General features: G+C 32.7%; 1 protein-coding gene across 1 annotated transcript; it reads left to right on the top strand.

Annotated features, from left to right (window-relative positions):
- Positions 1–1,586: 1,586 nt before the first annotated feature.
- LOC124910668 (NADPH-dependent aldo-keto reductase, chloroplastic-like) lies at positions 1,587–13,579 on the top strand. The gene is made up of 8 exons (XM_047451343.1): positions 1,587–1,771; positions 11,710–11,874; positions 11,953–12,003; positions 12,084–12,160; positions 12,251–12,338; positions 12,596–12,871; positions 12,942–13,187; positions 13,269–13,579. Exons 2-8 carry the CDS (start codon positions 11,737–11,739, stop codon positions 13,353–13,355), a joined length of 963 nt encoding a protein of 320 aa, XP_047307299.1. The 5' UTR covers positions 1,587–1,771; positions 11,710–11,736; the 3' UTR covers positions 13,356–13,579.
- Positions 13,580–15,397: the final 1,818 nt, after the last annotated feature.

Raw genomic sequence — 15,397 nt, forward strand, 5'->3', positions numbered from 1 at the left:
GGAGCTCGTCGGGGTTCGAGGGAGGGTTCGAGGGAGAGGACGTTGTCGATGTTTCGGGGGATTTTCGTCGTCGTCTTCGGGGTTGATCAGTCGTCTTCGGGAAGTTGGAAACGAGAGAGAGGGAGTGAAAGGAGAACTGGGGAAAGGGAAACGACGGGGGAGAATGAAAATCAAAATTTTTTTTTTTTTTAATAAAGGGTAAAACTGACCTTTTGCCTTGGCAAAAGGTCAAAAATGATAAAATTATAAATGACATGCTAAAAGTGGTAATAACCCTCTTAGGAGGGTTATTCCATCAAATTTCCCCAGACACCTCCATGAGGACCGGCTCAGAAAATTGTGAAAAATAAGGCTAATATTGATGTTAGACATTTTCGACTAAAAGACATCTCAATGGTTATTTTTTTGAAGTTAAACGCAACTCTTTCTAAAATGTAAAATTTTAAAAAATTAATACGTGAATGATGTTTGGAGCATTGGAGATAGTTAAAATTGATTATAATATCGTTTCCTTTTTTTGGATGTTTTGGAAAGTTGAGTGAGTCCTCTATAAACGCATTTCATCTTGAGTATACGTTAGAATCCTAGAAATGAAAGAAATGTCGACATAAAGAAAATGAGTCCGAGAAAAGATCAAATTGGACACCCTTTCACTCAAAAATTCATAACTTTAGTTGTAGTTGTCGAAGGAATGTGATTCAACTTGGGATGGAAAAATAACTCAGGTATCTTTCAGATGGGATTGGTCCCAAGGTGTGGTTCGATGTTTAGAGAACAATCCAATGAAAGTTGACACATGCTCCAGATTGAGTTCCAGAAACCAACTGAAGACAAGCTCAACTTTAAAAACTCATAACTTTAGTTCTACTCATCCATTCAGAGGGTGTGAGCTACCATAGGAAAGGACATTGAGTCAGCTTTCTAATGACACCAAATAGGCCACTCAGTTCGTTCTCTATCCCACTCTAGAATGCCCGCAAGACAAGTGGGGTAGATTGTGTCCGTAAGTGTTCAAGTGTATATTGGAAAATCCACACACACGAAAATTGTAGTTGGGATACCTACCTCTCCAACGGTACCGATTTCAGCTCCTAATTATTGGAATTTTTAAATTAGTTCTATAAATTTCATTAATGAATAATAATTAGAATGTGAATAATAAAATCAAATCAAATTCACATGAAATTCAAACGTGAATTAAAACTTGCAACATTGTATTTTCATATATTTATGTTATTTCCAGACAAAAACAAGATAGATAACAAATTGATCCTAAGTTGTCTTGAGAAGCTCTCCAAAGTTTCTATTCGAGGATAAGAGAGAAATGGGGTAAGGGATCATTTGAAAAACTTTAAAAAAGTCATAAGTTAGGGCCTTGGTTGATGAAATGAATTGAATCCAAAGTCAAAATTGTAGCCCTGAACCGTGGCTATCCAGTCCATGGGTCCAAAACCCCGTCCAATGACTCAGTACAGCCCATTCGATTAACCAGCCCATTTAACCCATTTTCAGCCTAAAATTCCTAAACTAACCTTCAAACCACATATATATATAAGACCTTTCATTCTTTAATTACAGACGGTTATCAACCTCACCTCTAACGCCAGATCTAATTGCTAACTACTCAATTTTAGAGAGAGAAGTCCGTGAAGGCAAGAAAACTGCTCCCGAAAAAGGAAGATCATCTCCAACGAAGCCTCATTCGCCAGCCTGCTGAAGTTTCCTCTTCTACTGTCTAAGTTCTTCTATTGCTTTCCTCTCATTTGCTAAGGTAAGACTCATGTCAATACTTGTGTAAGCTTCACATGTTCATATGTAATTGATTCATTGAATGAACTAAATAATTTCATGAATGCTATTTCGTTTCTACGTGACTTGACTGACTGCCTGAATAATGAATGAACCATGCTCCCGATCATCGCTTGGTTAACCTTTAGGTTGGATTATACCCTTAGTTAGTTTAAGTCCGAGTGCGAACGTTGTAAATAAGAGGAAGCCTTGTTCGGTCCAGGCTATTTAAATAATCTGGACTTCCAGAGAGAAAAATGATTATTGGTAATGATTGGTGATAATTTTGAGGAAATGATGATGTTTTTTTTGGTAAAAGAATTAAAAAGGTATTGATATATATAAATAAAATAAATAATTATAATTTAAAATAAAGGGTATTTTAGTATTTTGGTTAATGACTTATTAATTTGAAGGATAAAAGGAGGAGTGAAGTGACAATTGATTTGGTTGGGTTATTTTGAAAACCCAAATACGAACAAGGCCTTAAGCAAGTTTGGGGTTTAAATCTGTTATTCTAAATGATATGTTGATTATGTATTATTTAAAAAGAAATTAATTAATTTAAAGAATAAATTAAAGTAACGAAGAGAGAAAAAAAAACTCACTAAAAATGGTATAAGGTGAAACATAAATAACAAATCTGGTCAAAATTAATCTTCAGAAAGATTTACGATCGTGCCACTGCACAAGAAGACAAAAACCGTTTCTTCACAAGGTACCCATGTGTCCCTAAAATCCTTACAAGTACGCCTGATCCAGTTGAAATTTTGTCCTCTCATTATTCATGATTTCACCTTATATTATTATAAGCTAGAAATAATCCCGTCCTCTAACTTCCGGCATTTTCTTAAATAGACACCTGCCGACATAAATTAGGTCTGATTTTAAACCCAACTTTTATTTTCAAAATATTTCTATATTTTCGAAAATTCAGCCCTCGGATTTCTTGAATTCTTCGATTTGATCCCTGAACTTTCAGAATTTCCTAATTTTATCCTAAACTTTCAATATCAAAAATTTTAAATTCTCGTGTAGGGTTTGTTTGCTTTTCATGTTTAGCAAACGACATGCTTTCATGGATTTATATACAAGTCACCTTAGAAAATCTTAAAAAAATACATGGTAGTCAAGAATATTATTTTCAACAATAATATAATTTTTTTTAAATTTTTAGGACTCAGTTGAAAATTTCTTTAACTTTTAGACCTTATATCTCGAGTTTTACTATTCGAAAAATTACAAAGTTAATTCTGCAAGTTCTTTTTAATATTCTTGACCTCCATAAAAATATTTAGAATTTTGAGGCACGTTTGAGAAAAATGTGTATATTTGTAGTGTCATAACTAGAGTTTTATAACTCCGAAAATTTCAAACTCGATTGCAACATGCTACTAAAAATATTCTCGACCAGCTTGAGAAATTTTAAATTTTTTGAAACACTTCTAAAAAATATCATTGCTAAATTGTATTGTACATATCGTTCTCGATCCCGAAAATTTCAAGGTTCGGGCTTCATTGTGATTCCCGGAATATTTTCTACCAAGATGCTCAATTCGATCTATAATCAAGTAAACACGTAATTTTACACTTCTCAATTGTACTCTCGTGTCTTTTTCGGGAATAATGTTCCGAGTTCTTTATTTTTACCTTGTCTACACCTAATTAATAGTACTAGCCTTCTAGACACAAATTACGATATTTTCAAAAGAGCAAAAGAGCAAAAGAGTTCTGAACTCAGAACGAAAGTGTAACAATCCTTCAGAAATCAAACAACCATTTACTTAGGAGTAGAGATTATTCTTTAGGATAGACGTGTGAGACATAACGATGATGGTATTTTCTTAGACGGTGTTGTACATAGAGTTCTCAATCCCGAAAATTTCAAGGTTCGAGCTTCATTGTGATTCTCAAAATATTTTCTACCAAGATGCTCAATTCAATCTATAATCAAGCAAACATGAATTTTTTCACTTCTCAATTGTACTCTCATGTCTTTTTTGAGAATAATGTTCTGAGTTCTTTATTTGTACATTGTCTATATCTAATGAATAATACTAGTCCTTTTAGACACATGTTACAATATTTTCCAAAGAACAAAAGAGTTTTGGACTTAGAACGAAAGTACTATCCTTTAGGATAGACGTGTGGGACATAGCGATGATGGTCTTTTCTCAGACGGTGTTGTACATAGAGTTCTCGATCCCGAAAATTTCAAAGTCTGGGGTTCATTGTAATTCTCGAAATATTTTGTACCAAGATACTCAATTCCATCTATGATCAAGCAAACACAGAATTTTTCACTTCTCATTGTACTCCCATGTCTTTTTCAGGAATAATATTCTGAGTTCTTTATTTTAACCTTGTCTACACCTAATGAATAGTACTAGCCCTTCTAGACACATGTTACGATATTTTCAAAAGAGTAAAAGAATTAAGAACTCAGAACGAAAGTGTAACAATCCTTCGAACATGAAACGACTAGTTATTTAGGAGAAGATACTATCATTTAGGATAGACGTGTGAGACATAGCGATGATGGTCTTTTCTCAGCGGTGTTGTACACAGAGTTCACGCTCCTGAAATTTTCAAGGCCCGAGCTTTATTGTAATTTCGAAATATTTTCCACCAAGATGATCAATTCGATCTATAATCAAGCAAATACATAATTTTCACTTCTCAATTGTACTCTCTAGTCTTTTTCGGGAATAATGTTCTGAGTTCTTTATTTTTACCTTGTCTACACCTAATGAATAGTATTAGACCTTCTAGACACAGGTTACAATATTTTTAAAAGAGTAAAAGAATTCTAAACTCAGAACGAAAGTGTAACAATCCTTCAAACATTAAACGACCATTTATTTAGGAGTAAAGACTATCATTTAATATAGATGTGTGGCACATAACAATGATGATATTTTCTCAAACGTAATCAAACACCGAACCCTTAAAATAAAACTTTGTTTTCTTTTTTTAGTTTCTTTAAGAAACAAACTAAAGTGACGACTCTAAAGTTAATTAGATCGATTCTTCCGTGAGAGGATCGATCTAAAACATGTACAAACTAAATTAAAAAGGCCTATGCTATTTCTCCCCTCCCCCCAAAAAAGGCCTATCCCAGAGAACTTTATTTTCGGTTCCTCATCCCTTTTTACTTTTTACGGGATGCAGAGAAAGGTAAGCTAAGGGTTCTCTTGTTAAAAATAATAAATAATTAATAATCTTGGAAAACATTAAATGTGATGATGAATCTCAAGAGTTGAAGATCAATCGTGAGAGGAAGATTAAACTCAAGAGATGCATTATTTAATGTCATGAATTGCATTATCTTTTAAATTAAGAGTTTCTCATTAGTTTTCATATATCAAAGTTAAGTGAGCTGTAGTTACTTAAGATTTCTATCAATAAAATCCTATTTTCTTAGTTATAATATTTTTCCGCACCAACAAATTTGGTATCAGAGCAAGGTTACGTTTCAATCTTGAAATGGCATCTACTCTATTCTCATACTCTCCAAGTCAAGTTCCTATCTTTGAAGGCGAATTTTATGAATTCTGGAGCAGCCAAATGGAAACATTTTTCATATCCCTAGGTCTTTGGGATATGATAGATGAAGAAGAACTCGATGTGCCCGATGAAGACGACGAAGGATATGCGAAATTTGAAAAGGATCTCAAAAAACGAGATGCATTAGCTTTGCGCTATATTCAACAAGGAGTTGGGAAAACCATATTCCCTCGTATTTTTGGAGTAAAAAAGGCTCAAGATGCTTGGGTGATATTGAAACAGGAATTTCAAGGTACGGAGAAAACGATCGCATTAAAACTCCAAGCCCTATGGAAAGATTTTGACAATCTAAAGATGGAGGATCGAGAAAAGGTACAAGATTTTTCTTCTCGTGTTTCTACTATTGTCAATAAAAAAAAAGCAGCGGAGATGAAATCAAAGACAAAAAGGTTGTTGAAAAGGTTCTTCGAAGCCTTCCTCAAAAGTTCGATCATGTTGCTGCTGCGATTGAAGAATCAAAAGATTTGTCCAAAATGACAATATATGAGTTGACTGGATCTCTTCTAGCACATGAGCAAAGAATTAATCGTTCTTGTACTCCATCAACTGATCAAGCCTTCAAATCCAAGCAAGTACCAGAAGCGTTTTCAAGAAGTCATCACAACAAATTTGGTAAGAAAAATGAAAAGGCATTCGGTTGGAAAGGCAAAGCACCACAACAATCTGGTGATTCTTATTTCTGTATCATTTGCAAGAAAACAAATCATGAGTCAAAAGATTGTTATTTCAAATGCAAAAGATGCAAAATCCCTAATCATTCTCAAAGGGATTGTCGATTTCAAAATCAGGAGAAGAAAGAAGATGATACAAAATTTGTGAAAGAAGATTATGACGTTATGTTTGTTTCTCTGAATGGTGAAGAGAAGTCAAACAGTCGATGGTATCTTGATAGCGGTGCTAGCAACCATATGACCAGCAATAAAGATATGTTTGTGGAGCTCAACTCAGACATTACTTCAACCGTTGTTCTTGGAGATGGTTCTTATCAAGATGCGAAAGGAAAAGGAACCATTGCTGTTCCAACTTCGGGAGGTAATAAAAAGCTTATCACGGATGTTCTTTATGTCCCTAATATTTCATATAATCTTCTTAGTATTGGACAACTTATTAAGAAGGACTTCTCGGTATATTTTGATGATGGAAGATGCAAAATATTTGACAAAAAGAAGAATGTGGTTGTGGCAACTGTCGAAATGAAAGATAAGACTTTTTCTCTCACGTTTCCATTGAAAAATGATTGTGCATTAAAAGTTGAAAATGAAGATTTGTCTAAGCTTTGGCATCTTCGATATGGTCATCTAAATCAACGGGGACTTCAACTGCTAAAAGAGAAAAATATGGTGGTTGGACTTCCTTCTATTCAAGTGATGAATGATATATGTGAAGGTTGTATTTATGGAAAGATGCACAAGCTCCCATTTCCCAAAACTACATGGCGAGCAAAAGCACCACTTGAACTTGTCCATTCTGATATATGTGGCCCGATGCAAACTCTTACTCCTGGAGATAAGAGGTATTTCATTCTCTTTGTTGATGACTATACAAGAATGATGTGGATTTATTTTCTTAATCAAAAGTCCGAAGCATTTTCTATTTTCTTACGATTCAAGTCTCTAGCTGAAAAGGAAAGTGGTCATATAATGAAGTGCTTGAGAACTGATCGTGGAGGAGAATATCTCTCAAATTCCTTTACAGAATATTGCAAAGAAAATGGTATCAAAAGACAATTAACCGTCAGTAGATCTCCACAACAAAACGGCGTAGCTGAACGAAAAAACCGTACGATTGTAGAGATGGCGAGAAGCATGCTGAAAGGAAAGGGAATTCCAAATCTATATTGGGCTGAAGCTGTTCACACAGCTATATATATTCTCAATCGATCACCAACCAAAGCGGTCAGAAATAAGACTCCATTTGAAGCTTGGTATGATAAAAAGCCCGTCATTGATCATTTAAAAATATTTGGGAGTATTGCTTATGCTCTAATCCCATCTCAAAGTCGGGAGAAGTTTGAAGAAAAAGGCCAAAAACTTGTGTTCATTGGCTACAGTGATGAATCCAAGGGATATCGATTGATGAATCCATTGAACAACAAAATTATTGTATCTCAAGATGTTGTTTTCGATGAAAAAGCTACTTGGAATTGGAAGGGGAAAGAAGTTGAAGACTTGGGATCACAACCATTTACTGATCCAATTGCATCCCAAGCTAGTACATCCCAAGCTAGCTCATCTCAACCTTCTGCACAAGACTCAGAACCTGATTCAGATAGTCCTCCAAGAAAGACCCGAATGGTTCAAGACATTTATGATGAAATTGAGTTTGGATTATTTTCTTGTGAGCCACAGTCATTCCAAGAAGCTTCTCAAAAGGAATATTGGCAAAAAGCAATGAAGGACGAGTTATCTACAATTGAGAAAAATTCAACATGGGAACTCGTGGACTTGCCAGATGGAAAGAAAACTATTGGTTTAAAATGGGTCTACAAAGTAAAGTACAGTGAGGATGGTTTGATTCAAAAACATAAAGCTCGACTTGTCGCAAAGGGTTATTCTCAACAACCGGGAGTTGACTTCTCAGAAACGTATGCTCCTGTTGCAAGAATGGAGACAATCCGTACTTGTGTAGCCATTGCAGCTCAGTTGGAGGTAAATATATTTCAACTTGATGTAAAATCAGCTTTTCTAAATGGAGAAATTCAAGAAGAGGTGTATGTTGAGCAGCCCGAAGGTTTTGAGATCAAAGAAGAAGAGAAGAAAGTTTATCGACTAAAAAAGGCATTGTATGGGTTAAAGCAGGCACCCCGAGCGTGGAACAGCAAAATCAATAGCTATTTCATCAAGAAAGGCTTTAATCGAAGTACAAGTGAATCATCTCTCTATGTGAAGACTATTGACAAAGATTTCTTGATTGTATGTTTATATGTAGATGATCTCATCTATTTTGGAACAAACAAAGCTATGGTGGCAGAATTCAAGAATCAAATGATGAAAGATTTTGAGATGACAGACTTGGGACTCATGAAATATTTTCTTGGTATACAAGTTAAGCAAAGTCCAGGAAGAATCTTTCTATCTCAAGAAAAATATATTGAAGATCTGCTCAAGAAATTCAATATGAGTCAATGCAAGCCCCTCTCCACTCCTATGGCGTTGAATGAAAAATTTCAAGTTAACGACGACGGTGAGAAAGCTGACTCAACTAGTTATAGAAAGTTGATTGGTTCATTAATCTATCTCAACACGAGACCGGATATCACACATTCGGTAAGCTTGCTTTCTAGATTTTTGAATGAGCCAAGTCAAATTCATTTTGCAGCCGCAAAAAGAATCCTTAGATATCTTAAAAGCACAAAAACTCAAGGCATTGAATTCAAAAAGGAAAGTGAATGTAAGCTGGTTGGTTATACAGATAGTGATTGGGCAGGCTCGATTGATGATCGAAAAAGTACCTCCGGTTATATATTTTGTCTTGGATCAAATGTAATATCATGGAGTTCAAGAAAGCAGAAATCTGTGGCATTGTCATCAGCCGAAGCAGAGTAAATAGCATGTACCGATGCAGCTTGTGAAGCTGTTTGGCTTCAAAGAATTTTAAAGGATATGAAGTTTGAGCAATGTGAGCCGACAATTATTCATTGTGACAATATGTCAGCTATTGCAATGACAAAGAATCCTGTTTTTCATGCTCGGTCCAAACATATTGAACTACGACATCATTTTATTCGAGATTTGGTTACTCAATAAATAATTTCCATGAAGTTTATCAAGACAGAGGATCAGCCAGCAGATATCATGACCAAAGCCGTCACGATTGACAAGTTCGACAAATTCAAGAAAAAACTCAAGATTACTAATTAAGAGGGGGTGTTAAAAATAATAAATAATTAATAATCTTGGAAAACATTAAATGTGATGATGAATCTCAAGAGTTGAAGATCAATCGTGAGAGGAAGATTAAACTCAAGAGATGCATTATTTAATGTCATGAATTGCATTATCTTTTAAATTAAGAGTTTCTCATTAGTTTTCATATATCAAAGTTAAGTGAGCTGTAGCTACTTAAGATTTCTATCAATAAAATCCTATTTTCTTAGTTATAATATTTTTCCGCACCAACATCTCTAACATAGATTGCATTAAAACACCCAAAATATTTTAATTTCTTAAAAACATTGCACGGGTCGCACCTACCATAAAATTCTCTCGTCTCTTGTTGCGGGAGCACTTAAGGAAGGTAAGACATGCAGTCAATAATTCTGAATTGCACAAACCATCATTAAAGACCGGGTAATTTTAGAAAAATTTTGAGGGAACAAAAAAGAACACCTATAGATACAAATGAATAATCCATTCCACATTTATAGAGGAATGAATCCTATGCGGTCATTTTCTCTCCCACTTTTTTCTCTTATAATTATAATTAAATTAGTTATTCTTTTATAATTAAAATAATTATAAAAAATTCAATTTATTTATTAAAATAAATTATTTCAATTTTTTAAATAATATAAAAAATTTATTTAAAATAAAATATAATTAATAAAACAATTTTTTAATAATAATTACAATAAATAATAATAATAATAATATAGTCATTTTAGATAATTAAATTTAAATATTATATATTAATAATAAATTAATTAAAAAAAAATTTATAAAAACTTAAAAAAGAAAAAATAATAATGTATGTAAAAAATTATTAAAAAATATTAGAAAAGTTAAATATGAAATATTTTTAAAATAATTGTTTAAAAAAAATTATATCATGCTATAATATATAAATAAAACGTTAATTTAATGTAGATTTGTTTGATCAGTATTAGTATTTAATATTTTAAAGACTCTTTTTGTTACATTATTTATGTTTGATTGATAATTTTTTATTTGTAAATTATAAAAAAAATTGAATCTAATTTATTTATTTTTTGAAAAAATGTAATTAGTATTATTGTTTATGTGTTTATATTTTATTAAATTATGACATTTAAATATATTGTATATATAAAAATAATTATAATATAAAAAATAATAATATTTTTAATTAAATAATATATAAAAAAAGTGATATTAAAATATTAATACTAATTTAGATTAAAAAAATATATTAATAATTTATCTCTAATAAATCCCAACATTGTCAATGAGAATGATTACATAATTCTATCTAAATGTACTTTAATCAATTATATTCATTCATATTTCATACCTCTATTAATTATATTTTGATTCTCGTTCTTTTATTTAAATAAGTGCCCTAGAGATAGATGATGAACATGCATGTTCTAATATAACACTTTCAAAGAATTTGTTACCCAATACTACTAGAAAAAAGCATGTTAATAACACTTTAAAAGGTGAAAGTACTCTAATAACACTTGTAGACTTGGAGGTACTTTAATAGAACTTCAATGATGTACTCTAATAGTATTTTGAAGATGATATGTAATAATATTTGAGGAGAAGAAAATGAATAATAAGAACGTTTGAATGCAATGAAGCTTAGTTAAAGATGAAAATTTTCATTAGACGGTTAATGCAGTAAGTTTTGTATGCTTTTTAATTTTTACTTATTTGGTTTAATCAAAACTATGATTTGTCTATCTTTGATCTTAACTCCATTTTTGAATTTTTTTAATAAAATGATATTAAGTCGTTTTAAAAAAAAGATGGCGTGTTCTAGTAACACTCAAGAGTTGTTATGACTAGCATTTTAAGAGAAAGTACTCTAGTAGTATTTTAATGAATTCTCGTAAGTAAAAAAAATGGGACAATTTTCTTATTAACGTTCCGCGTATCCTTCGAAGTGCGACTAATCCCCGCGGGTTAAGCATATATCCCACAAACACACTTAAAAATTTAACCATGCACAGAACTTGTCGTCTGACGGCCTCGAACTTAGGATCTCAGGTAAGTTAAGGATATTCACCTTTTATTATCGCTAAACTAGAAAAAAAAATATTAGAATTTTCGTAAGAAAGGTTAAGTTCTTAAGTGAATTTTTTATTGACTAAAAACAAAAATACTCATGTTTGAAAGATAGTCATTCATTCCTTATGTATTGTAAAACAAACTACATTTTGTGTTCACTAATTGTGGGGTTGATTCATAGAACATCTTCAATAGATTAGGTTGTGATGTTTTGATTAAGTGTGATCCTAGGATTACTTTAAATTCAAATGGTCACATTGTTGTATGATAAATCAGATAAAATTTCAAAATTTATTTATATTTTGAATTAAGTGAATAATATTTTAATTATTATAAGAAAAAATTGAGATACTATTTGATAATTTAATTAATTTTTGGAACGATTTAAAAGGAGTTGACAATGTTATATGAGAGCTACTATTAGGTTTAGAGTGAAGAAGAGATTGAAGAAATGGAAATGGAAGAAGCAGCTAAGGTGGAGCCTCAGTATTTTGAGCTCAACACAGGCGCTAAGATGCCATCAGTAGGTCTCGGTACTTGGAAAGCTCCTCCAACCGTCGTTCGCGACGCTGTTATCACTGCCGTAAAGGTTATTTTTCTGCTTTCATGCACACTAGTAGATGCATATCGTGTAAGAATCACATTCCTATCGTCTAATCGTTTGCAGGCCGGTTACAGACATATCGATTGCGCCAAAGTTTACGACAACGAACACGAGGTTAATTCAATTACATTGTTCTCTGTTTGTGTGTGTGTTAGAGAGGATGTTGTGATTTGAACGCTTAGTGTCTCTGACAGATCGGATCAGCTCTGAAGGAACTATTCTCCGATGGAGTGGTGAGCCGAAATGACATGTGGATCACATCTAAGTTGTGGTATGAAAATCAAATGTGTATTAAGTTGTTGAAATCTTCTCTTGTCCTGTTAATTTGTGGCTATTCTCCTGAGAAATTTCTCTTGTGTAGGTCCGGTGATCATGCACCTGAGGATGTTTCAAAGGCGCTGACAAAGACTTTAGCTGATTTGCAACTTGATTACATTGACCTTTATCTGGTTAGTATTATTCTTTTGTTATCTATTCTGAACAAAATGTTGATTGAGAAACTACATCTCATTGTGCATCTCGTTCCAATTTGGTATAGAGTTGAAACAATCATATCTAATTTGATGATATCCCTGATAAGGAGGAATAATGGAGAGTCAATACTAGTTAGGAACGTATTATAATTCTTCGACATTGGACATGGATTGGATTAGTAGCTAGGACGATTAAAATACAACCACATTCTAAGCTGGCATTGTTGTTGCAGATACATTGGCCATTTCGGACAAAGTCAGGCACGAGAGGGTGGGATCCTGAACTCATGGCTCCCCTCTGCCTTGCGGAGACTTGGGCTGCTATGGAAGGCCTTTACGCTTCTGGCCAAGCACGTGCTATTGGAGTTAGCAACTTCTCTACAAAGAAGCTCGAAGATCTCCTTACTTACGCCAAGATCCCCCCTGCAGTTAACCAAGTGGAATGCCACCCTGGCTGGCAGCAGCCTGCTCTTCATAACCTCTGCAATTCAACCGGCGTCCATCTATCTGTAAAATTTTCAGATTTACAATGTTTCTTGCTATCATTCAACAGATAACCATCTTTTCAACGGTTTGCAGGCCTACAGTCCACTTGGGTCCTCTGGGACTTGGGTAAAAGGAGAAATATTGAAGGATCCTATATTAAACGAGGTGGCAGAGAAGATTGGGAAGTCACCAGCACAAGTAGCTCTCAGATGGGGAATCCAAAGTGGTCACAGTGTCCTGCCTAAGAGCGTGAATGAGTCGCGGATTAAGGAAAATCTTGACCTATTTAATTGGTCTATTTCTCCCGAGCATTTCTCGAAATTATCTAGCATTCCTCAAGTAAGCAATTTTAGTCCTTTTTTTTGTTTTTGTTTTAACTGTTCTCAAATTGATTACAATATTTGGTTGTGAATACTACAGAAAAGGCTGCTGAGAGGTGAGTTTGCAATCCATGAGAGCTGTAGTCCCTATAAAAGTCTTGAAGAACTGTGGGATGGAGAAATCTGATATTTGCCTGAAATCAATCAAACCTATCTCTGGTCTGGATTTTCTCTCATTGAACTAGAGGTTTGTTATTTTTTCCATAACAGCCATTCAGAATATGGAAATTGAATATTAAAACTCTCATTAGATATGAAACCTTTCATATTTCATTTTTCAAATAAAAGTGCTTGAGGATGAGGATATTATAAAAATGTATGATATGCCTGACCTCTCTGCAGCTGATTTTAGTTGGTTGGTATAATACATTTCATCTCAAAAAACAAGTAGAAATATTTTACGAGCTTTTAATTTTGAGAACATAAGAGTATTGTTCATCCTTCGACATGGCCATGGTATCCATCGGGTCGGGTACCCAGCCGTCCAGATTGGGTAAATCAGAAACCAGGTTACCTTGTTATTGCCCGACGACAGGTCAGGTACCCGGAATCGAAAAAATAAGAATCAATTTTTATCAATTGAGATTTAATAAATTAGATTAATAGTTACAATCTCATTTAAAACGAATCAGTTTGAAACCGTTTTTTTTTCATAAATACTTTTAGGAAACAATTCTGCATCCACAAACCAGCCCTAAAATGATCCAATAAATATATATAGAACATTATGCTAGAGATTTGGAACATGGGTGAAATATTCACTCATATTACTCTATAAAAGAATTAATAAATGTCGAAACTAACCTTTTTAAGGTATAATCACCTAGGATGGAGGAATATTCATATTATGAAATAAGATGAGATTGACTGAAATTTAGCAACAAAATTTTATAATAAAATCATTTATATGATGTTGGTAAACCTTAGAAATAATTTAACAGTTTGTTTATTAATTATTAAAGGGATTATTCTGATAAATATTTTGTTCAAAATAATATGAGTGAACAAAAATTTATTTGGTGATGTGTAAATATTTTGTTTCAATTTAGTCATAGCATTGTTTCCAATGCACATTAATATTTATATATAATATAAATTTATTTTTAATTCTTGAATTTGTATTAAAAGTTGGTTTATTTTTAATTCTCATCACAAATGTTTATACATTGTTTTATTTCTTTAATAATGTCCAAAATGCATACTTAGTTTTTATATCACACATAGATAATAATGTGATGAAAATTTTGTTTTTACAAATTAAATAGTATATAAAATATATTAACAAGTTCTTATTGTGACATTAGTTGACATTGAAATAATCTCGATTTTTTGTTGCTAAGTCTCAATTAACAAACAGTATACGTACTTAAAAATCGAGTTTTTGTTGGGTATTACAGAAAATGAAAAATAAGTTTTGCATTTCGTTATGAATAATCCGAACTAACTAAACGGTCATGAATTTATACCACTAAACATTATTGATAATGAAAATTGTGATGATTATTTTTGTTTGTCCATTAATCTATATCTATATGGTCAAAAGAATGAGAACATATAATATTCAGTAATAAAAAACTACAAAAATGGGCTTGATTAAGCAGCAACAGAGAGAAATACAAAACTAACCATTATTTAAGTTTTAAATGATAATGAAGCACCATGCTATATTAGTGAATCCATTCAAGGTTCAACAAGAGAATATAACTAAGTTTCTTGACAAATTTTCATTTTGAGAGAGATAAGACAATTACTAGAAAAAAAAAACATATTAAACAAGCTCTTTGTTGGGTTTGGGGGATAACATGGAGAATTCATCAATCATTATGTTATCTAATTCAAATACTTACAATATACTAAAAGATAAGTTAGATAGATCATTATAAGATTTGTGAAACTTTTTCCACCCAACAAATAGGAAAGTATTGCCAAACCTCAATAGTCTATAACTAGTGCAATTTTTACAAATGTGATGAATTGACAAAATAAAATGAGTACGAAAAGTTAGAAGCCGGACACCAAAACAATTATAAAATTCATCAACATGTTATCATGTTCTTTGACACTCATGAAGAATGATAAAAGGAGCTGCTATTCGATATTGCCATTGCTACCGGAAAAGACAACAAGCTGCACATTTGCTCGTGGTTTAATCTCTTTGTGATGGTCCAA

The sequence above is a fragment of the Impatiens glandulifera genome, chromosome 7, assembly GCF_907164915.1.
Source record: "Impatiens glandulifera chromosome 7, dImpGla2.1, whole genome shotgun sequence".
Taxonomy (NCBI): Eukaryota; Viridiplantae; Streptophyta; class Magnoliopsida; order Ericales; family Balsaminaceae; genus Impatiens; species Impatiens glandulifera.

What these genes read in the sequence shown, in the direction of transcription:
- LOC124910668 (XM_047451343.1), top strand. Translation starts at nt 11,737, where the DNA reads ATGGAAATGGAAGAAGCAGCTAAGGTGGAGCCTCAGTATTTTGAGCTC. An exon ending in TGGATCACATCTAAGTTGTG is followed by an intron (nt 12,161 to 12,250) that starts GTATGAAAATCA and finishes TCTCTTGTGTAG; the next exon opens with GTCCGGTGATCATGCACCTG. An exon ending in ATTACATTGACCTTTATCTG is followed by an intron (nt 12,339 to 12,595) that starts GTTAGTATTATT and finishes TTGTTGTTGCAG; the next exon opens with ATACATTGGCCATTTCGGAC.